Consider the following 25,799-nt stretch of genomic DNA (forward strand, 5'->3'; position numbering starts at 1 on the left):
TGTTTGTCCAAACCCCTAAGCTCCACTGTGGTGTCAGCAAATCCATCCGTGCTGACACTGGGTTGCTGGACGCAGCTCTTTGTTTCCTGTTTTGAGGAGGGCTCAGGGTTAAAAACCCAGTCTGGGTAGGCCAGCATGGTGTGGGCCCCACCTGTACAGTTCTGGGTACGTCTAGCCACCCCAAACACTCAGACACACTGGCAGAGTGATTCTCCTTTTGGACGTTGCCCCAGTACCTTCCTTCTTACCTTTGTCCCTGTGGATTCACCCCTTCTCTGGGCCCAGTTATGCTGCTGCTCCAGGCTGAACTACACTGGAGGTGTTCCTACGTTGCAGCTGCAGAATGGGTCTCTCTGCATTTCTCAGGTGCAGCTCCCTCGTTTGAAGTGTAGGCTGGGTTGCTCTTAGAACGAGGTTACAGCTGCTCGTATGTAAACACTCTGGGATCTCTCTGTTCCAGGCACCTCCCCCCAGACACCTCTTGAGTCTCCGTCACTGGCAAAGCCCCTGCAGAAGCCCAGCCACCAGCTGCCGCCAGAATCAGAGAAACCAATGGCGGAGCGCAGCTTGTGTCACGTCGAGGTGGAAATAGAGATGGCTCCTGCAGGCAGTAAGAAGCCAGGATCCTGTGAAACTGGCATCATAAGGAGGACGGTGAAGTATTCGGAGACGGATCTGGACTCGGTGCCGCTGCGATGCTATCGCGAGACCAATATTGATGATATCCTGGCTGAGAAGGACGAAGGGGATTCGGCCATCGAGAGCCAGAAGGACAGCGAGAGCAATCCGAGTGTCACGGGAACCTTGGGGAGAAGGAACAGCATGCCAGAGGACCCCTTTCCCCAGCGCAGGGGAGAGCAGGATGGGAAGTGTCTGAGGAACGGGATGCAGGGCGAAGAGATGGACGAGGATGACGAGGTGTTTGAGGCAACGAGGCAGGAGAACAGGGGCAGGTGAGGTTTGCTGAGGGGGAGTGAGATGGTGCCTTGTGGTGGGCTGCTCTGTTCTCTGTCAAGTACACTGTGGACAAGCACCCAAACCAGACACACGTGACCTGTACAATTCAGTGTATTTGTGTAGAGCATCCTCACATTGGGTTGGGGTCCTGTCCAGTACCACAAGCTAAGGAGGATTGGACTGGCCAGCACTCATAAGAACAGCCATACTGGGTCAGACCAATGGTCTGTCTAGCCCAGCGTCCTGTCTTCCAATAGTGGCCAATGCCAGGTGCTTCAGAGGGAATGAACGGGACAGGGGAATTATTGAGTGATGCACTCAGATGGGAAACTGCTAAAGAAAACCAATGGTGCTGGTGAGTCAGTAGGAAGTGCTGTGCTGTGGGAGCTGCTGGAGACATAGAACTAAGGTCACTTGGGGTGATCAGAGACCCTAAAGCCCTTCTAGCAAGTAAGGGTCAAATTCCAACCAGGATAACTACGTTCTGCCTCCCTAAATTCCCGCCGAGCTTTTTCAGCTGGGCGTTAGTGTCCTTCACTGCCTGTCCTAAACTGTCGCGTAGTGTTGCTGTGCGTTGTCCAGCAGTTGCCATGCTCCACCCCAGAGGGGTCTGCATTTCAGTACTAGATGAGCAACTTTCTATGCATAGGTAGGGCATGAAATTGCAAAGTTTTTTGGGATGGAGAGAGTTCTCAGTACAAAGAGCAAGCCAGGTATAATTGTTTGCCTGCACGTATTACTTATTAACACAAAATGCTTTCTGAAGGGACAGCATGGGGTGAGAGCAAGGCGTGGAGAATAGCGTGAGTAGGGTAATGGTAGGATGAGGGAAGGGACAGGTGCGCTGGGATAATGCCACACCAGGGGAGCATGGAGAGACGAATTATGAAGTGGCTAGGGCTTGGGGCCTGATCCAAAGGCCATTGAAGTCAGTGGGACGCTTCCCATTGACCTGAATGGCCTTTGCATCAGGCCCTAGATCCAGTCCACCTCTTGGTTCTTACAGGGACTATTCTCTATCTTGTGGCTAGTTTAATCTCTCCATCCTGTAAGGGCAGGTGACTGGGACATCACCCAGCCAGTTCGACACACCCAACACTAGATGGCTTTGCACGTGCAGGACTAACTTCCCGCTTCCCCAGCTGGGGAATGGGCCCCAGGCACAGCCAGCAGCTGTCTACCGCTGCGGCTGTGCTTATAAACATAAGGGCTGTGTCCGTCTGGGTGTGATGTGTGAGATGATTCTCTCCTCTCCCTCCTGTCCCACCAGGCCAAAGTGGGGCTTACCAAAATGAGGCTTCCACATGAGTCTAGCTGGTCACTGCACATTGGGTGAGGATCCTGGCTGGAGCCAGGAGGCCAGTGGAGTTAGCCAGCCAGTTGTGGCCCACTGTGTCTCATCAGGAGCTGTACATGCGATGGCTCTCCATGAGCCCCATGTGATCAGATGCGAGTGGCTCTGGGGTCCGCGACTCCAGTTCAGACAAAGACTGAGGACTTGGAGACCTGTCCTGCAGCAAACTATAGGCTGCAACGTCAAGGTATTCTGGGGGACTTCTGGGCTTGCCCTTTCTGTGTCTCCGGTGAGACAGCGTTGTCACAGGTGGATCTCAGGAAGGAGCAGACTGTCTACTCCCCTTATCAAGGAATCATCTTTCTGGTCACAGTAAGGGAGGACAGCCATTCTGCATGCACTGAGCAGCCACCGGCAGAGGATGGCAGCCTTGCTGTGCTGAACATCTGGCCGAGGGAGGCTGTGGTGCAGCTAGGGGGTAGTTCTCTTGCAGGAAAATCCTAGGCACTTGTAGTGTTTGTTGCAAGGTGACAAGATGAGGAGAGCACTACACCCATGCCAGGGACGAGCTCATCTAGTCTACCTTGTGGTGAAACTACACTACCTCGTCTCACTGTGTCTTCACAGTGGGCAGCTCACAGGTTAGTCATCACACGGTGAAAGCATACCACAGCTGCTCCCTCTTCTTTCCAGCCCCAACCCCACTCTTTTCCCTACTGTTGAATGGCTCTTCTAATGTGATGGGAGCCAGAACAAACAGCTCCCCAGTTGGGCCAGTGTGGAATCATACCACCCAGCTGCATTTTCCCTTGCATGGATCACTCAATCTATCACTCCTACCATGTGGATATCACTGTACCGCGCTGACTGCCTTATTCTTCCATGGCCCTCCAGTAACGTACCAGTACTGTAGGGTTGTGTGACGGGCCTCCCGATCAGAGAGGGGACCAAGACCTTGTCTGTTAAGAGACTCAAGTTGCCAAATCTGCTAGTGCAGTGAGGCCTTGTCTACACACAGAAGTTGTACTGCTTTAACTATACTGGAGTAGTTAATGCACTACAACCCCTCTATTCCCATGGGGGGAGAGGTTTAGCTCTACCAGTATAAGGCACATTTATATTGGAATGAGAGCACCCCCCTTATGGGTTGTACTGGGATAACCAGAGCAGTAATAAATAACCCCAAGAGTCAGACAGGTACAAACGCTGAGCAGAGCATGCCACAGTGGAGTTAATTTGCCCCTTCAAGCAGGTGAGTGGCCCACCAGGCTGTGACTGAGAGGAGCAATCTGAGATCCCTCTGGGCCTGCTTTGTAGATCAGCATGTTTTGGAAGCTGCCACTGTGGAAGTTAATAAGGGCTGGATTTGTAAAGGTCTTTTAGGCATCTAAAGATGCAGGTGGGCAGCTAGTGGGGTTTTCAAAACGCCTCACCCTTACCATTGGAAGCAATGAGCATTAGGTGCCTGGGTTCTCTTAGAAACCCTACTAGAAACCTACCTGCATCTCTTGGAGTCTTGAGAAATTTGGCCTTAGGCATTTGGAGTAGTTCTGCAAGGGAGAGTTAGGGTGGCTGCTCCCTCAAGCATCAGCGAGCACTGTGTGGTTACACTGATTGTCACAATAGAGGGGACTTTCCTTAGGGGGCGACAAATGCCAGAGCCAGGAGCACATGGCTACCAGCAGGCTGGTCAGCAAAGGGGAAAGGAAAACACAAGCTAACCAGAGAGGAAAAGTGAGTGGAGAAAGGGCACCTTCTTACTTCCAGGGGATCTTCAGCTCTGCTGACTGTAATCACGAACCTGAGGCTTGGTCTATGCTGAAAGCTTATACCGGGATAGCTATGTCAGACAGGGGTGTGGAACCCCCCCGTAGCAATGTCACTATGTACACAAAACCCCCAGTGTAGATGCAGACCTACCGACAAAGAGGGACCCGGAGTAGCTAGCCATGCTGCTGCCCTAGCTACCATGACTTCACTGCTATTGTTATTCGAGCTAGCTAAATCAAAGCTAACCCTTCCATGCTGCCATCACATCTTTGCCTGCAATGCAGGCATGCTCGCAGTTAAAAGAGGGAGCTGGATTCTACTCTGCTCTGCCTCAGAATTGTTTGCTACATTCCAATCAGTTGCACCTGTGCAAACCTCACGTGGGGTTGCACACGTGTCACCAAGGGCAGAATTTGGCCTGCAGAACCATCAGCATTATTGATGGTATGTGAAGGGGAGACCCAGCTAAACTCAGATCCCAGGTGAGTTTGCAGGACTGGCAGTCAGTGAGGAAACCATCTTTTACTTGCACATGGAGCAGGTTTGCTCTGGAAATGACTGAGGCTAGGTCTACACTACCTGCCTGAATCGGCGGGTAGAAATCGATCTCTCGGGGATCGAATTATTGCGTCTCGTCGGGACGCGACAATCGACGCTCTTACTCCACCAGCGGAGGTGGGAGTAAGCACCGTTGACGGGGAGCTGCGAGGTCGATTTTGCCACCGTCCTCACAGCGGGGTAAGTCGGCTCCGATAGGTCGAATTCAGCTATGCTATTTGTGTAGCTGAATTTGCGTATCTTAAATCGACCCCCCCCCATAGCCTGCCCTGAGACCCAATACTCAGGGAGCCCCATAATGGCATGTTCAGAGAGCCACTCCAGGGAGTAGAGCCTTGCTTTAAGGACAGTAAATAACTATGGGGTGAGAGGCAAAGTCCTATGAATTAAAAACAGGTGCAAACGATGATTCCGCAAAACACTTAAGCCTGTGCTTAACTAGAAACACATGATTACACTGGCTCCAAGGGGACTTAAGCATTTGCTTAAACGCTTTGCTGAATCAGAGCCCCAGTGATGGGAAACGGAATCACAGGCACCCAGATCCTAAAGGATATCTAGGTGCCTAACTTCCATTAAAATCTGTACATGTGATGATCGGGGCCAAATTCTGGATACCTTACACCTTATTTTACAAGTGACCCTGTTGATTTCTCTGGCCCATAATGAAGGGGAGTGAATAGTCCAATGAGTTCACCCCTGTGTATTTTTATTAAAAAGAAGAACAGGAGTACTTGTGGCACCTTAGAGACTAACAAATTTATTAGAGCATAAGCTTTCGTGGACTACAGCCCACTTCTTCGGATACATATAGAATGGAACATATATTGAGGAGATATATATACACACATACAGAGAGCATAAACAGGTGGGAGTTGTCTTACCAACTCTGAGAGGCCAATTAATTAAGAGAAAAAAAGCTTTTGAAGTGATAATCAAGCTAGCCGAGTACAGACAGTGTGATAAGAAGTGTGAGAGTACTTACAAGGGGAGATAGAGTCAACGTTTGTAATGTAACCACTAACCCAGGAACCTATCCTTGTAACAAACCCCGATGCCAACTCTGTCCACATATCTATTCAAGTGACATCATCATAGGACCTAATCACATCAGCCATACCATCAGGGGCTCGTTCACCTGCACATCTACCAATGTGATATATGCCATCATGTGCCAGCAATGCCCCTCTGCCATGTACATTGGCCAAACCGGACAGTCTCTACGCAAAAGAATTAATGGACACAAATCTGACATCAGGAATCAAAATACTCAAAAACCAGTGGGAGAACACTTTAACCTGTCTGGTCATTCAGTGACAGACCTGCGGGTGGCTATATTACAACAGAAAAACTTCAAAAACAGACTCCAAAGAGAGACTGCAGAGCTAGAATTGATATGCAAACTAGACACAATCAACTCCGGTTTGAACAAGGACTGGGAATGGCTGAGCCATTACAAACGTTGACTCTATCTCCCCTTGTAAGTACTCTCACACTTCTTATCACACTGTCTGTACTCGGCTAGCTTGATTATCACTTCAAAAGCTTTTTTTCTCTTAATTAATTGGCCTCTCAGAGTTGGTAAGACAACTCCCACCTGTTTATGCTCTCTGTATGTGTGTATATATATCTCCTCATTATATGTTCCATTCTATATGCATCCGAAGAAGTGGGCTGTAGTCCATGAAAGCTTATGCTCTAATAAATTTGTTAGTCTCTAAGGTGCCACAAGTACTCCTGTTCTTCTTTTTGCGGATACAGACTAACACGGCTGTTACTCTGAAACTTATTTTTATTAAGTATCTGCTAAAGGAAGAGGACAGCAAGTTGGTGAGAATTGCTTACAAAAACCAATTGCTAGTAACTTCAAACTACAGCAGAGTAGCAGCAATGAGCCAGGGGCCTGATTTTTGTGGCAATAAATATGCTCCTAATTAGCCTGGGGCCACAGATCAGTTCATGTAGGTGCTAAATGGCAGAATTAACCAGCACTGTCTCTGGCAGGATGGAGGGGGCGGGAGGCCTTGTGGGAAAAAATCCATTGACAGTGGTGTAGAGAAGAGCTGCAATAAAAGATGAAGTAGGCTTTTGACTGTCTTAGCAGAGGAGCTGCATACAAAGCAGGAGGCAGTCGTGGGACTGTGTGCTGCCTCTGTGTCTGTGGTCGACTCCAGCTGGAGATCGTGTGCTGACCCAGGAAAGGGCATGCTGACATACAGCAGCTGGGGAAGGCCCCAGCTGGATGCTGCTGACAGTGCTGGGGATGCTGAAGCCGCAGCTCTCTCCCCTCGTGTAATTACACCTTGAAGTGGGTATGGTTGGGACAATAACAGCAATGAGAGTTTGCATCCTGCTGGTTCAGTGGGCCTGTATCTGTCAGTATGGACCACTAACGAGGCAGGAGCACAGAGAAGACCCTCCAGAAGCAGTGCCGCTCCTACTGTCCTTTACCTCCTTCCCCTCTCCCACGATCCCTTCCCCTTCTGGAAAGGATTCTCTGTGTCTCTTGCCCAAGTGCATGTGACTGGCATCTGGAAATGATTTGTTTCTTGTCCGTGCTTCTGCGCAGGAGCCCGATTACAATCTGTGCTCTGCTCCAGTCTTCTCCCCCATGTCTGTTACCCCTGGCCCAAAGTTCCCTCTTGCTAAGATGGTGCCCCTCTGCTCTGATCCCCAACAGGGTGTGGGAACCATCCCCGTCCGGCCCATCTGTTATTTCATAACCTGGCCTAGGTCACCTCCCTGACCTCTGCTTTTCCAGTGAGAATCTGCCCAGCTCCCTTAATGGATATTCTTCTGTCCTGGTGCCATTGCTGCTGCCCTATGCTGCATCCCATTCACAGCAATAATCCTTGGCCTCTGGTACAGCACATGGGACTCCAGATGGACTCTAATGACAAATGATCCAGGCATTGTTAAGTTGATTTAATAGTACACTTCCTGAATTATAATGATAGGGAATTTACATTTCTATGGCATCTTTCTTCTTGGGGGAAACAAAGGCCTCCATAAAATATAATAGACTGATTTTTACCATGTAGAGCAGTCATTTTACCCACCGCTGAAACGCAGCCACCTATGGGGTGGAACGTGGTGGACATTTGAGCACCCAAGTAACACTGCACAACAGAAGTGGAGAATTATCGTATATAAGGTTGGGTTTCTCCACTCTTTACCTACTGCTTGCTTAGGCAACCCCCCCTGAAGTCATGGAGAGGTTGGCCTAGTGAGATTACCAGAGTTGTGTTTTGAGCAGGTTAATGAATTAATGACATTCAATCACTGAGACAGCAGGTGTTTAGACAATGAGTTTTCCAAGTCCTCTGAATGAAAATGTGTTCATAGGGTCCAGTAACCTAGCAGTGGGATAGAATGCTTTCTGACTGGATAAATTTTCCAGTGCTCTAGCCAATTGGAAACCGGCATGGCCTAAAGTAATTTCCCTTTACTTTATTAAACTGATGGCGGTATATCAGCTGAGAGGGGTTTTGGGATTCTGTTTGTTTGTACTTTTATGAATGAAGTGAATTTGTGTTCATTTTGCTGGAAAGCTGCTTACTGCTTCATGCTCAATTTGATTGGCTGGCTATAGTCTACCTCATTTAACAGCCCACACTGTCAGATCGTAATGACTTTTGATCACTTCTGATCTGGACTGGGTTCAAACCGGTGACCTAGGGGAGAAAGGCTTTGTATCCCATTACAGATCTGATCATGGGGCATAGGGCTGGGTCCTCAATGGGATCTGAACCCAGGACCTCTGTGTCTAAAAGAATGAGCCTTTACTACCTGAGCCAACAGACAAAGTCTGGTTGCAGTAGCGGAGTCATTGGTCTTTGTGGATGAGCCCCTGGAGGGGAACAAAGTCTGTGCTGTATTCATTGGCATGTGCATCCAGAGCACTTAGGTGCAGAGCGGTTCAGATTCCAACGTGAGGCAGTGTGTGCAGTGTCCTATCTGACTGGCCAGGCTTTTTCCCCATAACCTGACTCCCCAGTGGGTTATGGTCCTGTATTGGTTCCGAGGAGACGCTATCCTTCCCAGTTATTGGTCTCAGTAGCAGATGAATTTAGAACCGATGGGCTAGCAGAGGGCAAGGAGTGCGCCGTTCTATGCTCCTCACTAACCAGCTGTTCCTTCTCTCCTCCCCACCCCCCCCAGGATCATGGACAGAGATGAACAGGGCCTGCTCAAGTCACCGGTGCCATTCCTCCTGGGACACAGCCTCTCCAAGGATGGGATGGACTCTTTCAGCAAGCATTTCGAGAGCATCATGGAGTCCCATCGAGCCAAGGGGACGTCCTACACCAGCCTAGATTCAATTGATGTTCTCTCCTCCCCAACCCGTACCCGTGGTACCTATTTCACCTTTGACCTCCCAATCCTCACCCCGGAAATACAGGACCAGATCCGAGACAGCGCCAAGCTAATTGAGCAGAATTTTGCCCCTCTGGCCCACCTGGAGCCAGATTCTGGAACCAGCTCTGCCACTGATGCCCCCTGGACCGAGAGGGAAGAGGAGCAGGGGAGAAGGGGGAAGAATGGCTTTCACAGCCCCTGCCGCTCGGAGGACAGCTTTGGACTGCCCCTGACCTCCATCGTAAGGTGAGTGACCCAAGCTACCTCCATCAGAGCCGTTGAAGGCTGGATGTGTGTACCCACCCGAAAGAGGCATGCAGCCTGCCTGGGTTAGTCAATCGACTTGAATCCAGGCCAGAGCATCTGGGAAGGGGGGCCATTCAGAATGCCGAACTCACGCTCAGAGAGAACATCCAGGGGCTCAGGCAGAGGGATTCACGGGGTAAAACAACTCTAGTAAAAGCAAGTTGTCTCCCTCTAAGTTCCCCGGATGAACACAGTTCGTGGTGGGCTAGCACAGGCCCTGTATCGTTAGCTGGCTGGCCACGAGAGGCCTTTGTGATGTCACTGCAGTTGTTTGTGTTCTGGCTAGGGGTGCTTGTGGTCTCCTCCCACCCCCTTCAGCATCATGAGGTGTCCCTGATGCTGAGTTACACAGGGAACCAAGGCTACTTGAGCTGGGAAGCAGGAGGCTTGGGTCTGCTGGGACCTTCATCCCTTTGGCCGCAATAATAGCTATCATAGAATGGTCCTGCAGGTATCATGACAGAGAGGCTTATCCAAAGCTGTGATAAGACTCAGACCAAGAGCCCCCATCCCAGCTACAGAGACCTCCTGCTACCACCACACCCTTCCCCACTGACAAGCAATGGCCGGTCCGCCCAGCAGCCAGAATCTCACAATCCTGTGTCAGCAGCTTCCTGGACCTGACCCCCACTCTTGGCCACCAAACCTCCCTGCATCCCCAAGTAGCCTCTTAGCATAACCATTCCCAGCTTTCACGAGCATGTGTCACAAGAGGGTCAGGGCAGAGCTGGGCCAGCAGGAAATGGGGTGGGGAGAAAGTTATCCAGAGCTATTATGGATGAAGGAATCCACACTCCCTGGTTTCCCATGCGCTCCCTCTGGGGCTCAGAGAAGAACCCCATGAGTGGTGCTGTTGGGCAGTGGGCACTACGTAATGGTGACTGCAGTCAGTGACATGATCCCCAGCCCATCTGGGAGGAAAGGCGATGTCTGTTTATGGGCTGTTCTTGACCAGGAGTTGGTCCTGGTTGCCCAGGGGTTCTCCCCTGGAGCCCATCTTTTAGGAGATGGGGGAGCTAAATTGCTGGTAGTGTTTTCATTTCAACTCGTGATGGCAGGCGATGAGAGGGCAGTTACTGGAGTCATAACTCCTTGTTTTCCCCTTTAACACTGTGTCAGAGCATATCATTAAAGCACCATACACACGTTGACTAACACAGCACCCAGTGTCAGTGTTATCCTCTTCACAGCTGGGGAACTAAGCACAGAGAAGAGATGACATTTACCCCCAAGATCGCGTGGTGAGTTGGTATCAGAGCTGGGAGTTCCTGGCTCCCAAGTCTATGCTAAAGCCACACCAATCTTCTACCACTTCTCTCTTGTTGAGGCTAGTTTGTCTAAGTAAGTGCTGTTTGTTTTCCTAATGGCTACCAAGGGGGCAATGCCGCCAGATGCTGAATCAATTTCTGTGGTTTGCTCTGCACTGCCTGCTTCCAGCGTACAGACAGTGCACTCTGGGATGCACAGGGGGAGGTGTGAGGCAGAAATGGATTGCCTTTTGCAAAGATCCACCTCAGCATATTGTGCAGCAATAGAGTCTGCTGTAGGGCTGTGTGGAGAGACACTGACTCTCAGCTGCTCTCCAGCACGGCATTCCTTTGGCCTGTCAGTGCTCTGCTGGAAGGGCAAACTTCTGGAGAGCTCTTAGCGCTCTACCTGTGTCTGCCACGGCCGCTCAAGAGCCCTCCGCAGGAAGCTGTTCACCCAGAGAGGTGTGGAGACCATTTGTGTTTGGTTCTGCCACTCGTGCTGCCTGACCTGTTTCTCCCGCATGAGGACTTCCAGGGCCAATAGAGTTTCTCTGCATCCCTCTGGGATTCCTCCCTCCCACCCATCTGCTTCCTGCCTTATCATCTCCATGCAGTTTCTCCCAGTATTCCTGGGCAATCCGGGGCTCTTGGTCTGTCTGGCCTTTCCCCTGGAGTTTTGTCTCCCAAGGCTTGTCTATACTTAAAACGCTGCTGCGGTGCAGCTGCCACTGGAGTGCTTCAGTGCAGACACTACCTACACCGACAGGAGGAGTTCTCCTGTCAGCGTAGGTAATCCATTAACCTAGCGCCGTCTGCACCGGGGCTCAGGTTGGCTTAACTGTGTCGCTCAGGGGGGTGGATTTTTCAAACCCCTGCCTGTGCAAGGTGGTTCTACCGACTTCATTTCCTAGTGTAGACCAGGTCTCAGCTACACGACTCGCGATTTTTCTCAACAGCCCCAGAGCTCTTACTTCAGTCTCCTCACCCAGAGACCCTGTCTCCTCGGGGACCTTCAGTGTTGTAGCAATGCCTTATGCGAGGGCATCTCGCTCTGGAGCTAGTGCCCCGTGGCTCTGTTGCCAGCTTTGACACCAACCCCACATGGGTGAAGTTTCATTTTTCTAGTGACATTGAGCCAAACCCTGTTCCCACTGACCTCTACACAGCCTGTTGTATTCAGGAGGGATTCCAGGGGGTGTAACCAGGGCCGGCTCCAGGCACCAGCGCAGCAAGCAGGTGCTTGGGGCGGCCAACAGAAAGGGGCGGCACGTCCGGCTCTTCGGCGGCAATTCGGCGGCGAGTCCCTCAGACCTGCCGCCAAAAAATGAAGCAGCGGTAGTAGAGCTGCTGCCGAAGTGCCGCCGATCACGGCTTTTTTTTTTTTTTTTCCCGCCGCCTGGGACCACAAAAACACTGAAGCCAGCCCTGGGTGTAACCAAGAGTGGGAATGGATCTGCTTCTCTTCGTCGTATCCTGCTTCTGGACTTAAAGGGCACTGGCTCCAAGGAGAGTAAGAAACGAGAGGCTCAATGTAGGGATCTCAAGCTGTATGGAGGGGCCTGGGACAGTCACTCGGCAAAATACTAAGCAGCCCCGTGCAAGGATTGAGGCCTGTGCTGCAGGGACACAGCTAGGAAGAGGCAGAAGTGCTGCCTGCTGACCTTTCACTGTATTCCAGCTAGATCATGCTGAGTGAGGGGCCTGCCGTACTTTCTGCCAGGGGAAGTGATGGTCAGTGGTGCCCGCTGGTAACCGGACCATGTCTGTCTGTCTGTCCCATGCTCCTCATTGTAAACAAGGCTCAGATGTCTATGGAAAACCATAAAGCACAGATTGTGTGCTGTGCCCGGCTCCAGGGGGAGGGGACGACTACACCATCCTTGGAATCCCTGGATTCTGGTCCTTGGTGTAAGGTAAAGCAGCCCAAGGAGCAGCTGGAGCACAAGGGTAACCTGGCCCTCACCCTTTCCCCAGGGCCAGGAGCAGCTACGCAAACACTACATCAGATAAGCAGCTACCCAGCTGCTATCCACCTTCGGAGCAGCACAGAGCAGCTGGGGTCGAGAGCAATCTCTAGTCCATAATCAGCCCAGATTTAAGGGGTGAGTTTAATTTGACAATGGGTGGGTCGTACCCAGTTATCTTGCAGCCCAGGGCTGTTACAGCCATGATCCAACCCAGCAGGAAGGGGCGAGAGGAGAGGGGATACAGACAAGGAAGGCTGAGGGTAGGAATCTGACAGGTAGAAGTGGCCTGGCAGATATTTTTCAAAGGGACTGGTAAGTAGTTGGGCAGAGGGAGTCTGCTCTGATATTATTCTCTGTGTCCCCCACCCATGCAAACCTCTCCAGCCATGTTACCGTCAGCAAGCACTTAAGAGGTTCTGAACACAGTTGCACTAGTTGCACTGACTCCATAGTTGTGCGACACCCACATTCTTTGGGTGTCACAGGGTCTTACATCCCAAGTGTCTGCGGCCTCAGTTTCCCAATTGCTTCCTATCTCTTGACAGCTCCATCGCTATCTCCACTGTGGGGCTCTTGTGCAGATGCTGTCAGCACTTTGCTGCTCAATCACACACCCCTTCCAGAGCACATCATAGAAGATTAGGGTTGGAAGAGACCTCAGGAGGTCATCTAGTCCAACCCCCTGCTCAAAGCAGGACCAATTCCCTACTAAATCATCCCAGCCAAGGCTTTCTCAAGCTGAGCCTTAAAAACCTCTAAGGATGGAGATTCCACCACCTCCCTAGGTAACCCATTCCAGTGCTTCACCAACCTCTAAGTGACATAGTGTTTCCTAATATCCAACCTAGACCTCTTCCACTGCAACTTGAGACCATTGCTCCTTGTTCTGTCATCTGCCATCACTGAGAACAGCCGAGCTCCATCCTCTTTGGAACCCCCCTTCAGGTAGTTGAAGGCTGCTATCAAATCCCCCCTCACTCTTCTCTTCTGCAGACTAAACAAGCCCAGTTCCCTCAGCCTCTCCTCATAAGTCATGTGCCCCAGCCCCCTGATTATTTTTGTTGCCCTCCGCTGGACTCTCTCCAATTTGTCCACATCCTTTCTGTAGTGGGTGGCCCAAAAGTGGACACAATACTCCAGTGGTGGCCTCACCAGTGCCGAATAGAAGGGAATAAACACTTCCCTCGATCTGCTGGCAATGCTCCTACTAATGCAGTCTAGTATGCCGTTAGCCTTCTTGGCAACGAGGGCACACTGCTGACTCATATCCAGCTTCTCATCCACTGTAATCCCCAGGTCCTTTTCTGCAGAATTGCTGCTTAGCCAGTTGGTCCCCAGCCTGTAGCAGTGCATGGGATTCTTCTGTCCTCAGTGCAGGACTCTGCACTTGTCCTTGGTGAACCTCATCAGATTTCTTTTGGCCCAATCCTCCAATTTGTCTAGGTCACTCTGGACCCTATTCTTACCCTCCAGGTTATCTACCTCTCCCCCCAGCTTAATATCATCTGTGAACTTGCTGAGGGTGCAATCCATCCCATCATCCAGACCATTAATAAAGATGTTGAACAAAACTGGCCCCAGGACCGACCCCTGAGATACTCCTCTTGATACCTCTAGACATCGAGCCGTTGATCACTTCCCGTTGAGCCCAACAATCTAGCCAGCTTTCTATCCACCTTATAGTCCGTTCATCCAATCCATACTTTTTTAACTTGCTGGCAAGAATACTGTGGGAGACCGTATCAAAAGCTTTGCTAAAGTCAAGATATATCATGTCCACCACTTTCCCCACAGAGCCAGTTATCTCATCATAGAAGGCAATCAGGTTGGTCAGGCATGACTTGCCCTTGGTGAATCCATGTTGACTGTTCCTGATCACCTTCCTTTCCTCCAAGTGCTTCAAAATGGTTTCCTTGAGGACCTGCTCCATAATTTTTCCAGGGACTGAGGTGAGGCTGACCGGTCTGTAGTTCCCCTGGTTCTCCTTCTTCCCTTTTTAAAAGATGGGCACTATATTTGCCTTTTTCCAATTGTCCGGGACCTCACCTGATCGCCATGAGTTTTCAAAGATAATGGCCAATCGCTCTGCAATCACATCAGCCAATTCCCTCAGCATACTTGGATGCACTAGATCTGGACCCATGGACTTGTGCATGTCCAGCTTTTCTAAATAGTCCTTAACCTGTTCTTTCACCACTGAAGGCTGCTCACCTCCTCCCCATACTGTGTTGCCCAGGACAGCAGTGTGGGGGCTGACCTTGTCTGTGAAGATCGAGGCAAAAAAAGCATTGAGTACTTCAGCTTTTTCCACATCATCTGTCACTAAGTTGCCTCCCCCGTTCATTAAGGGTCCCACACTTTCCCTGACCTTTTTCTTGTTGCTTACATAACTGTAGAAACTCCAGTTGTGTTTTGGCCTTCCTGATTACACCCTTGCATGTTCAAGCAATATTTTTATACTCCTCCCTAGTCATCTGTCCAAGTTTCCACTTCTTGTAAGCTTCCTTTTTGTGTTTAAGCTCACCAAAGATTTCACTGTTAAGCCAAGCTGGATAAAGTCCAATGGAAAGCTTTGTCAAAGAGGAGGCTCTTGCAGGGTGCCCCTACTCCAAATTAGTCTGTTTTTCTCTCCAAACTTCTTCCACAGCCAAACCCCGTTGACCAAGAGCAATTTGACTCCAGCTCTCACATGTCTCCTCCTGGGCTTAGTGAGCTGCATCATCCTAGAGAATCACTTCATTCCTGGTGGGTCATGAATAGAGATGTGGTTGCAGATATAGCTGGGACTTGGTGTCTTGCCAGCCTTGAAAATCAGGACTAGGACCTTGAACTGGGAGCCAGCGAGGGGAGTGGAATGCAGGAATGAGGGGGCAGCCCATCCTGTTGAGGATCCTGCTGCTGCATTCTGCTTGGGCTGGAGTCTCCACAGTGGCCACCTACCAACCCAGATACAGTTAGTTACACTAACCCAACACCTGGATAGATCGCTATGGCCAGGCGTTCCTCTGGGAGGAAGGACAGCATTTCCGAGCAAGCTGGAGGTAGAAAAAAGGCTTTTTCCATCGCTGACGTTATCTTGTTTTCTAGGCCACGTGCCAAGTTGTACAGGACCCCAAAGCTTCCAGCCACTTTAACGAATGGGGGCAGATGCCCACAGTTGTAGGGGAGGAGAATGCCTGGGCCAGTTCTTCAAAGTTTTTTCCCCTTTGGTCTTATCTCCATTGGCTTTGAGCCAGCTGCTTTTCATCTAGATGCTGATCTTCTTCAGGCATTGCTATATCCTTGTGATGCTGTTGACTGCATCTTTGGAAAAGATGATGTGGTGCTGTGCTTCATCCAGGTTTTGCTGGCAGCAGAGTCTTTGGCATCTCACTGCCTCTTTAAATGGTCTCACATAGATATTGAAAAGAAACAGGATCGGGATAAATCCCTGTAGGACTCTGTGCTGAGGGCTCTATGAGAGGAGAAGTAGTTATCCATTACTTCTCTTTGGGTCCTTTTTGAGAGGAACGACTGTAGCCAAAACAGTGCCGCATCTACACCAGCTGTGTCATGTTAACAGCTCTGCAGTATGTTGTGATCAGCTGTGTCATAAGCTGCAGAGGCCAAGTACCATGAGCATTGAGATGTAACCTCTATCCATTGCCTGCAGAAGATAATTTTTTGTGCCACTAGGCTTGTCTCCATGCTGTGTCTTGGCCTGAAGCCCACTTTCCAAGCATCTAGGATGTTGGTAGGTCCCCGTGTTGGAGCATGGTTTCCACCACTTCCCCAGTGATTTTCCCCAGGAATGGGAGGCTGCACCCAGGACAACAATGGGAGAATTCTTCTGCCTCAAGCTTTCAGAAGTGGACTAATGCATTCTTCAGAGAAGTTGTAAGCCTGGCTACCCTGCAGAAGACATAATTTCTGTTAGCAGTGGACACAGCTACTGAAAGCCAGGGAAGAATGACTAAGAAGGGCATAGATCTATCCACAGAGGGTGGTTTGAGTATCCCAAAGAAGTGCTTTATCATGTGTGATGGAGTGGCTAATGCCATCCAGCTAGATTTAATAATACTGCCTCAATGAGTTCCTCCCTTACCCAGCTGTTGTATTGTGACGTTGGATGAGAGCTGCTTGCAGTGGCTGGTGCTTGGGTCCAGTGTGGATTAGCTCTGCAGGCCGTGAGTTTGCAGCTTCAGTGCTGATGGAACACTGGGTTCTCTCTGCTCCCATTACTATCTTTAGGCTGTTGGTGGATGGATTTGTAGTGTGGTTAGTGCAAATAATGTTCCAGTGTCTGCCTGTTTGGGTCACTCGCCTCGATCTGTGAACCAGAGTGATCTTCAAGGCTTGGCCCTAAGACTTGAAAAGTGGTGATCATTAGATGATCTACCAGCTCATCACCAAGCTGGGAGGCTTGCCTGGATAATGTAAACTGGTAGCGTAGCAGATTCTGCAGCTGCATTCGAGCCTCTGAGCCTTTTCCAGTGTCCTGGTGAGTTATAAATCCCTTTGGACATCAAGACATTTTGATTTCAGATGATCCACAAGGAGAAGAGATGGGCCTAAGCCAAAACCCTCCATGCAAAAAGCCCTGAACTCTGGGACAATCCTGTTCCCAATCTGGATCCAGCCTCTGATGGTCAGATCTATTTCTAAGTAACTGCAGTTGCTTGGGGGCTTGTTTAGAGGGCAAGATACTGCATGGCAAGACAGGGTGTGACGCCACAGTGCACCAACTTGCCGCAAGCTGGCGTGCCATAGATCCACACTCTGGCTTGCTGCACAGTAACTTCCCCAAGCCCTCGGTTTCCTTTCCCCCTTCAGTGTTGCACTGAACCAACTTGCTGTCCTGTTCTCCCTCTTCCCCAGTAGGTGGCGCTTCCTGTTTGTAAATGTGCAGCCATGCAGCCACCCTCCAGATTATAGAGTGAGGTGCAGGTCTCCTCTGTTCATCAGGTAGCAGCTGCATGCCCCCCTTCTGTACGAGGTGCCAGCCCCGGTTAAGTGCCAGTGGGCCTCTTCCCCTTCCCCTGTAGGGGATCCAGTTAATGAGGGTTCTCTCCGGGCCAGGGTTCAGGGTAGAGAGGTTGGTTCCTCCTCCTGCATGTGTGGAGGCAGTCCCACCCCTGCATAGGCACAGAGTGCTACACAGCATCCCTGCCCCATGGAGCCAGAGTGGGGGATGTGACAGGCCTGGCGGGGTGTGTGGGTGAGAGCAGATCCCACTCTGCCTGCAGTGTGTGGGCCGTTACAGGCTCTCGCCCTGTCCAAGGCAGGAGACAAGGGCATCCGTGCCCCTTCCTATTCTGGGCTAAGGGGCTGTGCCTGGTGTGGGGCGCTCCCAGTTATAGGGTATCACTCCCTTCTTGGGGGGGCAGGATACAGCGTGTCAGTGCGTGCAGTGGGGCATGGGGGGCAGGGTACAGGTGGCCCCTCTCTGTGATGGAATGGGGGACAGGTCCCATCCTTGCAGGTGGGGAGCTGGTTGTGGGGAGGACACTCCAGTTGGACGGAACTGCTTGCCAAGGGCAGACAAAACATTGTGCTGGAGAGATGGAGAGACTGGAGCTGTGGCTGCCATGGCAACAGGAGGCAGGGGGGCGGGGGATTGAGCAAGGCAGTGTTAGCCGGAATTTGCAATTAGTGATCAAGATCCCAGGGCTTTGCAGTGCCCCCTGGTGTGATGGGGAGTCTGGGAACCCAGGGTCCTGGCAGAATGACGCTAATACCATATGTACCGTGCCAGAGCTTCTGGCTCCTTCCATATGCAGGGGCTGGAGATCCCTGGGGACTGAACCCACATAGACAAAAACAGCATGCCACATAAGAGATGGGTCTAGTCCCAAACCCCACAGTTCAGTGCTGTATTGCAGGGGCTCTGGTCCGCTATTTAGCGAGTCTGACCCCTGGTGCCATGCCTCTGATGCTGGGCTCAGGCCCTTGCCACAGACAGGGCTCTGCTTGACCTTCCCAGGGGCCTGGTGTTCTGGATTGCTTTCCTTAATGACACTGAGGGGAAGGGAGAGCTGGCACTAATCACACTAATTGTATAACGACACCACAGAAGGAGGCGATAGAGCCACGCGCCGGAGGGTCCTGGCAAATTTGGGGCATCGGCTGAAGCGAGATGAGGCCGGATGTAAAGAAGGGCAGGCAGGAAAGCATGCTGGGGAAGCAGCAGCTGGGCAGGGAGAGGGGAGTCAGATGCTGCGGTGATGGGCAGAGTCCTAGAAGCCCTGGCTAGGGAGAATCAGCCATGGACAGAAACCTGGGAGAGAATGGTCATGGAGATGTCACAAGCTGGGCTTCACCTGGCAGGGGGCTGGTGGATGGCTATGGACACTATGCCATGGCCCTGGTAAGAGGGCCAGCGAGCTCCCAGGGCTGATGCCACCACCAATGCAGAGGAGGATACAGCCTTTGCTAGTACATGGGGGCATCCAAACAGCATGCCCAAGAAGGGCGAGGGTCATGGGAGTAAATTCGGTTGTGTGCATGCATTGAGGTTCCCTTTAAATATTGGGACAGTTAGAGGACCAGACCTCTCCCTCCCAGAAGCCAGTGCAGGACTGTTTTCTCCAGGGCACTCACTGGGCAGGCTGGTTAGCTGGCTCTGTGGGACACTGAGCCCAGTGTGGGGCTCTCAGCACTAAGAGAGAGAGATGCAAGCCACTGCAGCGATGGAAAGGGCCATGGGCGAGAGGATGTATGCAGGGGCAGGGGGTTGGAGGGTGAAGAGCTGGGGAACAGAGTGGGATGGGGCGACAGGAGGGAACGGGAAGAAGGTGAAGCAGGGACGGGGGTGGCGTGAGGAGTGGAGGGTGATAAGACAGGCACACGGAGCAGGAGGGGGCTGAGGTGAGAAGCAGTGGGAGAGTTTGAGGATGGGGGTGTGGCAGCAATGTTTGCAGGAGGCTGGGACAGGGCGAGAGGGGCACCGGGGTGGGAGAAGAACGTTGGAGGAGGGTGACAGGATATAGGTGTTGGGGTGGTTGGAGCTGGGTGGCAGGATACAGAGTATCTGGGTGCAGTGGGCGGTTGGAGAAGGGTGGGGTGATGGGGTCAGGGAAGGCAGGGTGATAGGTTGGAAGTGGCTGGAGGATACATAAAGGATGAGAGGATGGTGTGATGGTGGGTCGGGGGTGGTTGGAGCATGGTGGTGATGGAGTGATAGGAGGAGGGGAGGTGATGGGTGTGTGGGGTAGTTGGAGGGGAGTGGGGTGATGGGGTCGGGGAAGGTAGGGTGATAGGTTGGGGGTGGCTGAAGGCTAGATACAGGATAAGCGGATGGTGTGATGGGTGTGTTGGAGGGAGGAGGAGGGCAGGATGATGGGGTCGGGGGTGGCTGGAGGATAGATATGGGATGAGAGGATGGTGTGATGGTGGGTCGGGGTGGTTGGAGCAGGGTGATGATGTGTGGTAGGAGGAGGGTAAGGTGATGGGTGCAGGGGGTAGTTATGGAAGGAGGGTGGGGTGATGATGGGTGGTAGGAGGAGGGTGTGGTGATTATGGGAGGAGGGATGCAGGGGAGGACGAGGACCTGGCATGCTAGGGCCTAGGGGGCTGAGAGTCTCCCCAGCGCGGGGCTGGATCCTGCCCAGGGTGTGTAGCAGGTGGAGGTGCTGCAGTCCATCTCCCAAGCGTGGAACTGACTGTACCACTGTGCGGAATTGGGTGAGGGGGAAGTTGGCTTCTCAAAAGTAGGAGGCAGGTTGTACCAATTGCTGCTCCCTGTCGGGGGATTGGAGTCTCCTGGCAGAAGGGGCTGGCTATGGCATGAGGAGAATCGGGGGTGCAAGACCTGCAGTGGTCCAGGACCCTGATCTCATCCGTGGGCTCCATGCTTGTACTGGAGCAGGGGGTCACGGGCTCAGTGGGGGCCCCCTCTGGGCAAAGACGGGGCGTCAGCTGCCATCCTCAGCTCAGCTCTGCTTGTGTGATAACCAGGGTGTATCTGATTTAGGGCAGAAAGTGTTGCCTTGAGTTTGGAGGACGGAGAAGGCCCCCACCCCGTGGGAAAGTCTCCAGGCTATGAAACCTGCTAGGAGCCAGGGAAAGCAGTTTTCTGCCAGCTCCTGCAGCCTAGCCGCCCCGGAGGGACTCGGGGAGCAGGGGCTTGTGGCTGCCTAAGGGGCCTGCACTTGGCTACTGGATCCCAGCACGCAGTTCCGGTCACTGAGAGGTGTCTAGGTCGAGAGCTGAAGGGCAGCAGGAACTTTCTCAGCAGTGGCACGGGCTGGAGGCGGCAAGGTCAGAGAATGGCAATAGGATTCCTCAGGAGAGAGCGAGCGTGTGATTCAGGCTGTCATAACAGGGTGTGTCTGTGAGCACACGTGTGTGTGACAGACCCCTCCAGAAGGGGAAGAGAGAGTGACACACATAACAGACACGTATTTGGGGATAGGGAGGGTTAGTGACACACGGTCACAGACAGGAGCGCTCACACATACATGTGGAGACGGACACACTCAGATGCATGTGTGTGCACACTCTGACCCCTCCACAGAGATGCTTGTAGTCACACACAGGGAGAGACTGTGACAGCCAGAATGGACATGCTCAGCGGTAAAGACACCTCCTCCCCCACCCCATCTCCCCCCCACACACACACACACAGAGGGCTAGACAGAGAAAAGCACACAAGCACAGACACTCGGGAGGGAGAGGCAGGCTGAGCGAGCTGCGTGCACAGGGAGACCAAGCAAGGGGCTTACATGGCGAGAGCAAGACTTACACAGAACAAACAAGACACCCCCCCGCCCCCAGAGCAAGTGAGCTGGGGGTGGGAGGAGCAGAGAGCATGAGAGAGGCCCAGATGGCCACACACATAGGGAGGGGAGACGGGCTGACCTGGAGGCTGCATGGGAGAAGATGGGGAAGGGAGGGAGCCAGCAGGCCTAGGCAGAAGCAAAGGAGGGGCTCTGGGATCCCGGGAGGGCAGCGAAGGGGAGGAGGCCGAGGGCCATGTGTTCAGTCTGGAGGGAGAGCATTAGACAGGGCCTCCAGAGCACAGAAGAGCTGGGCTGGAATCAGGGTGCCGCCTTAGGTGCAGGGAACCATGGCAACGCCCTGGCACCAAGCTCTGGCCTAGCTGGGCTCTGACCTAAGCCTTAGGGCAGAACCCACCATGGTAAGCGCTATTGGAGAGCCTGGGCTAGTTAGCTGGGGCCGGTGGGTGGGGACTAGCCACCAGTCCAGGCTAATCTAAACTCGATTCAGGGACTGGGTCTGCTGGGCTGGACTCTGGCTTGGGGGAGATGAAAGGCTGGGCTTAGAGCCATGCTCCCTCTTGGCAGGGGCGGAGTGGCATGGCCTCTGCCCCTGCACTAGCACACACTCAGGTGTGGCTAGTCATTGCAGGAGATCCCTATCCCTAGCAAGGGCTGAGGACCTGGTTTCCGCCCCCCCACGATCAGCTCTTTCTGTCAGGCAGGCTGGCTGCTGTTGATCTTAAAGCTCAGAACTGAAGAACTGCTTCGGTCAGGTGGGGTCAGTGCCAGAGACCCCAGCTGGGAGGGGGTCCACAGCATCTTTCATTTCTCCCCCCTCCATCTCCCCATGGGTCACGCTTCACCCCTTGCTGTACCAGGCCCCAAGGTCTGAGATCCAGATGTCACTGGATTCAGATGCCCTTTGCCATATGGGCCACATCTCTCAGATTCTCCACCAAAGCTATCTGGTGAGTACACCAACTCTAAGGCCCCCAGCGGGGGGGAACACCAATCCTTGTGGCAGGGGACGTCTCTGCATGCGTCTGACATGCGTATGACATGAGCTTGCTGAACCATGGGAGGCGAGAGAGGGGACACCTCTCTGTGGTGACCCTGGTTCAGGATTTGGGGCAGAGATGCATCTGCAGAGCGGCTTATTTGTGTCTCATGCTGACCAGAGGTTAGCTCCCCTCTGGCCCTTTCAATCCTGATGCTAACCTAGACTGGATCTTGGGCTGCTGTAAAACAACAGTGCTCCCTTGCTGATTCACACCAGCTGAAGATCTGCCCCCTCATGTTCTTAGCATCAGCACTGGAAGGGCCAGAGAGGAGCACGCTTGATTGCAGTGTGAGCCCACCCTACCTAACCTCTGACCAATGCATGAGAGAAATGAGCCCCTGTCCTTGCAGGTGCATCTCAGATGCCAAAACAGAGTCAGATCCCAACACTGATCCCATTCCAGCCATATTCCACCACGGGAAACAGCCCTGCTGAGCTGGAGAGCAATGGCTGTAGGATTTGCAGGTGGAGAGGGAGTCTCAGATGGGGACATGGCTTGGGAAGGGGAGGGCTGGAGTGTCGTCAGCATTTCTGAACCTCCCTCCGCTGGGATGTTGGCTGAGCCATGCCCAGGAGAACATCCCCCTTCAGCTGTGCCCGGTGAGAAGAGGCTGGGTAGGTAGGCCTGAGCCTCTCTGTGCTAGAAGGAGGGTCACATAGGAAGGCCCACAATGCTGCGTCCCAGCTGGGGGAAGTGCCTGTTTCCTGAGACAATGCCACTCTGCTGTCTCCCCACTTAGCTGGACGTAGAGCACAGCAGATGGCTGCCTGGCCAGCTGAGAACTCTTGGCAGGAGGAGCTGCTGGTGGCAGTGAATTGGAGACAGCCTCAGGGCTACGTGAATGTGCTGCACTCTGCCAGCTTGGCAGCGTGGTGCTGCCTTTCTGGTGGGCCCCATACCACCAGCACGTGCAGGAGGCGCTCACACAGCTTGTTCTATTGCTTCGCACAAACACCACAGTAAGACTCTGCTGCCTGCACATGCATGTGCCTCCGACATGTGCCCTGTGCCTGGCTCCCGGGGTGAGCCACTCTGACATGGTACTTCTGCTGCAAGCTCCACCCCTTCCTGGGGTGGGCACTCGGCGTGGGCCTCTGTCCTGCCCCCCCGACACATCCTACCAGGTCATCTGGTGGTATCTCCTCTCGGTGTGAGCCTCCAGGAGTGCGCCCCTACCCCCATGGGAGCTCCCAGGACACCCTCCACCCCCTGCTGTATGCATGCGCAGTGTGAATCTGCAGATCCATGGTGCGTGCACCTTTAGGGTTCTATTGTTGTTTGGTGTCACAGACTCACAGGACTCCTGCTCTCTCTCAGCTCCTGTGATTCAGTGCGACAGCCCTTCTCGGGGGTCCACTCTCTCTCTCGGGGGTAAAGTCATAGGCCCCTTCGCCTCCTGAAACCGCACCTCTCTGAGCTTTCAGCATGCCTGTCTCTCGCCAGGGGCCCCCTCAGGGAGTCCACTTGCTCTGGACTCCTGAGGCCTCCACTTCCACAGGGAATAATGCAACCCTGATCTCTAACCTGCAGTGACTCTCAGCCAGCGTAAAACGGAAGTGTTTATTGAACGTCTGAATACAGCATAGGAAACTCTCAGGGCCTCAGGCCTAGCATCCCTCAGCATAGTCCATCTAGGTCTCTCCTGCAGCCAGGTGGGCTCTGGCTGCTCTCTCGCCCCAGTCCAGAAGCCCCCCCTCCTTCCAGCCAATCATCCTATATCAGCAGTTTTCAAACTGTGGGTCAGTTGGATCCGGACCCCGTTTTAATTGGGTTGCAAGGGCTGGCGTTAGACTTGCTGGGGGTGAAGCCGAAGCCTGAGCCTCACCATCCAGGCTGAAGCTGAAGCCTGAGGGCTTCAGCCCTGGGTGGTGGGGCTCAGGTTACAGGCCCGCCCCCTCCTGGGACTGACATCCTTTGGCTTTGGCCCTGCTCCTGGGGTGGTGTAGTAATTTTTGTTGTCAGAAGGGGGTCGTGGGGAAGTTTGAGAACCCCTGGCCTATATCACCAGCCACAACAGCTCCTCCCCTGTCCTTTGTCTTCCTTTCCAGGTAAACAGGTCGCTGGAGCCCTCAGTCTTCTGTCCTTTGTTCCCCTCTGGTTGGAACTGGCTAGTCAGGTCACCGGGGTCCTCTCTCTGCAGCCCATTGTCCTTCCACTGGCCAGAACTGGCCAGACTGCCAAGCTGGGGTGGGCCTCCTGCTCACCCCGTCACCGGTCGCTAGGGTCCCCCATCTCCAGGCAGTTGTTTGGGTCACAGCTACTAGGTGAGGTCACATGTCATCCTCTGTAACAACAAACTCCCTCTCCCACCATCTTGTTAAACACACCACACACACAGAAACTGTGACCCACACAGTATTCATGCAAAACACTAAGAAAATCCCCCACTTCGTCACATCTCTCCCCGCTTCGAGTCTGAACTGAGTGGGGTCACTCCAGCCAGTGACCTGGGGAAGTTCAGGTACCCCTCTCCGGGACAAAGCATTGGCTAGAACATTTGAACCTTTATCAACATGGATCACGTCCATCTCATAACCCTGGGGGATCAGACTCCATCTTAGGGCTTGGCATTAGCCCCTTTCAGTTGGTGCAGCCCTACCCTGCGTCTGAGGCATCTGTGGACACCCTGAAGGCTTGTCCAAGTCTGGGTTTATCCAAGTCTGGGTTTACCAGGACCAGCCCCTGGATTAGAGCCTCCTTCAGCACACAGAGTGCCCACTGGCACTGCTTGGTCCAGACTTCCTTGTCCGGCTTGCCCTTCTTACACAGCTTTATGATGGGAGCCACAATGTGGTACAAACCTCCAGTAGTACCCTGCCATCCAATTAGAGACCTGGGCCTGTGTTTTGGTTTGAAGAATGGGTCAATCTCTGATCCCCTCCACCTTAGCAAGCTCTGCCTTTAGATGGCCGCTTCCCACCTAGTGGCCCAGCTATGACACCTCTGCTATCCCCATCTTACACTTTTTGTCCTCTATAGTCGTCCAGCAGCCTGGAGGTGTCTCAGCCCCCTCTTCACCTGGGACACATGGTCCTCCCAGGTTGGCCTGAAGACACAGATATTATTTATGCTTGCCCGGGCACAGTCCTCCACCCCCCTCAGTAACTGATTCCCCAGGTGCTGGGAGGTGGCAGGTGCCACCTTGAGGCTGACAGGTAGGACTAGGAACCCAAAGAGTCCCATAGGGGTGATGGGAGCAGATTCCAACCTGGCATCTGGGTCCAAAGGTGCTAGCCATTAGCCTTTGGTGATATCCCTGGTAGTGAGGTAACACTCCCCTCCCCCACCACCCCGGCCAAACTTGGTTAGGAACTTGTTAGCACTAGGCATGGGGCATGCATCGGACACGGTGACAGCATTGATCTTCCAGTACATAGTCCACACAAAGTCTGATTGATCCGTCCTTCTTGGGGACCAGCACCACGGGAGAGGCCCAGGGCTGGTGGGTAGCTGGATCACTCATAGGACCAACATGTCACTGTCCTCTCTCTCCAGATCCTGGGCTATTTTCCCAGTGACTGTGAATGGGGAACACCTGGTGGGTGTGTTGTTTTTGTCTCCCCTCCCCCCATGGACAG

At 52.8% G+C, this 25,799-nt stretch overlaps 1 protein-coding gene across 1 annotated transcript in view; it reads left to right on the forward strand.

Annotated features, from left to right (window-relative positions):
• The window catches only part of PSD (pleckstrin and Sec7 domain containing), a 107,973-nt gene that overhangs the window by 36,744 nt on the left and 45,430 nt on the right, over window positions 1-25,799 (forward strand). Inside the window, exons 4-5 of the mRNA XM_034776477.1 lie at window positions 461-953; window positions 8,741-9,184. Of these exons, the coding sequence (XP_034632368.1) occupies window positions 461-953; window positions 8,741-9,184 (937 nt within the window). The remainder of the gene's footprint in view (window positions 1-460; window positions 954-8,740; window positions 9,185-25,799) is intronic.

Source organism: Trachemys scripta, chromosome 7, assembly GCF_013100865.1.
Source record: "Trachemys scripta elegans isolate TJP31775 chromosome 7, CAS_Tse_1.0, whole genome shotgun sequence".
In the NCBI taxonomy this organism is placed as follows: Eukaryota; Metazoa; Chordata; order Testudines; family Emydidae; genus Trachemys; species Trachemys scripta.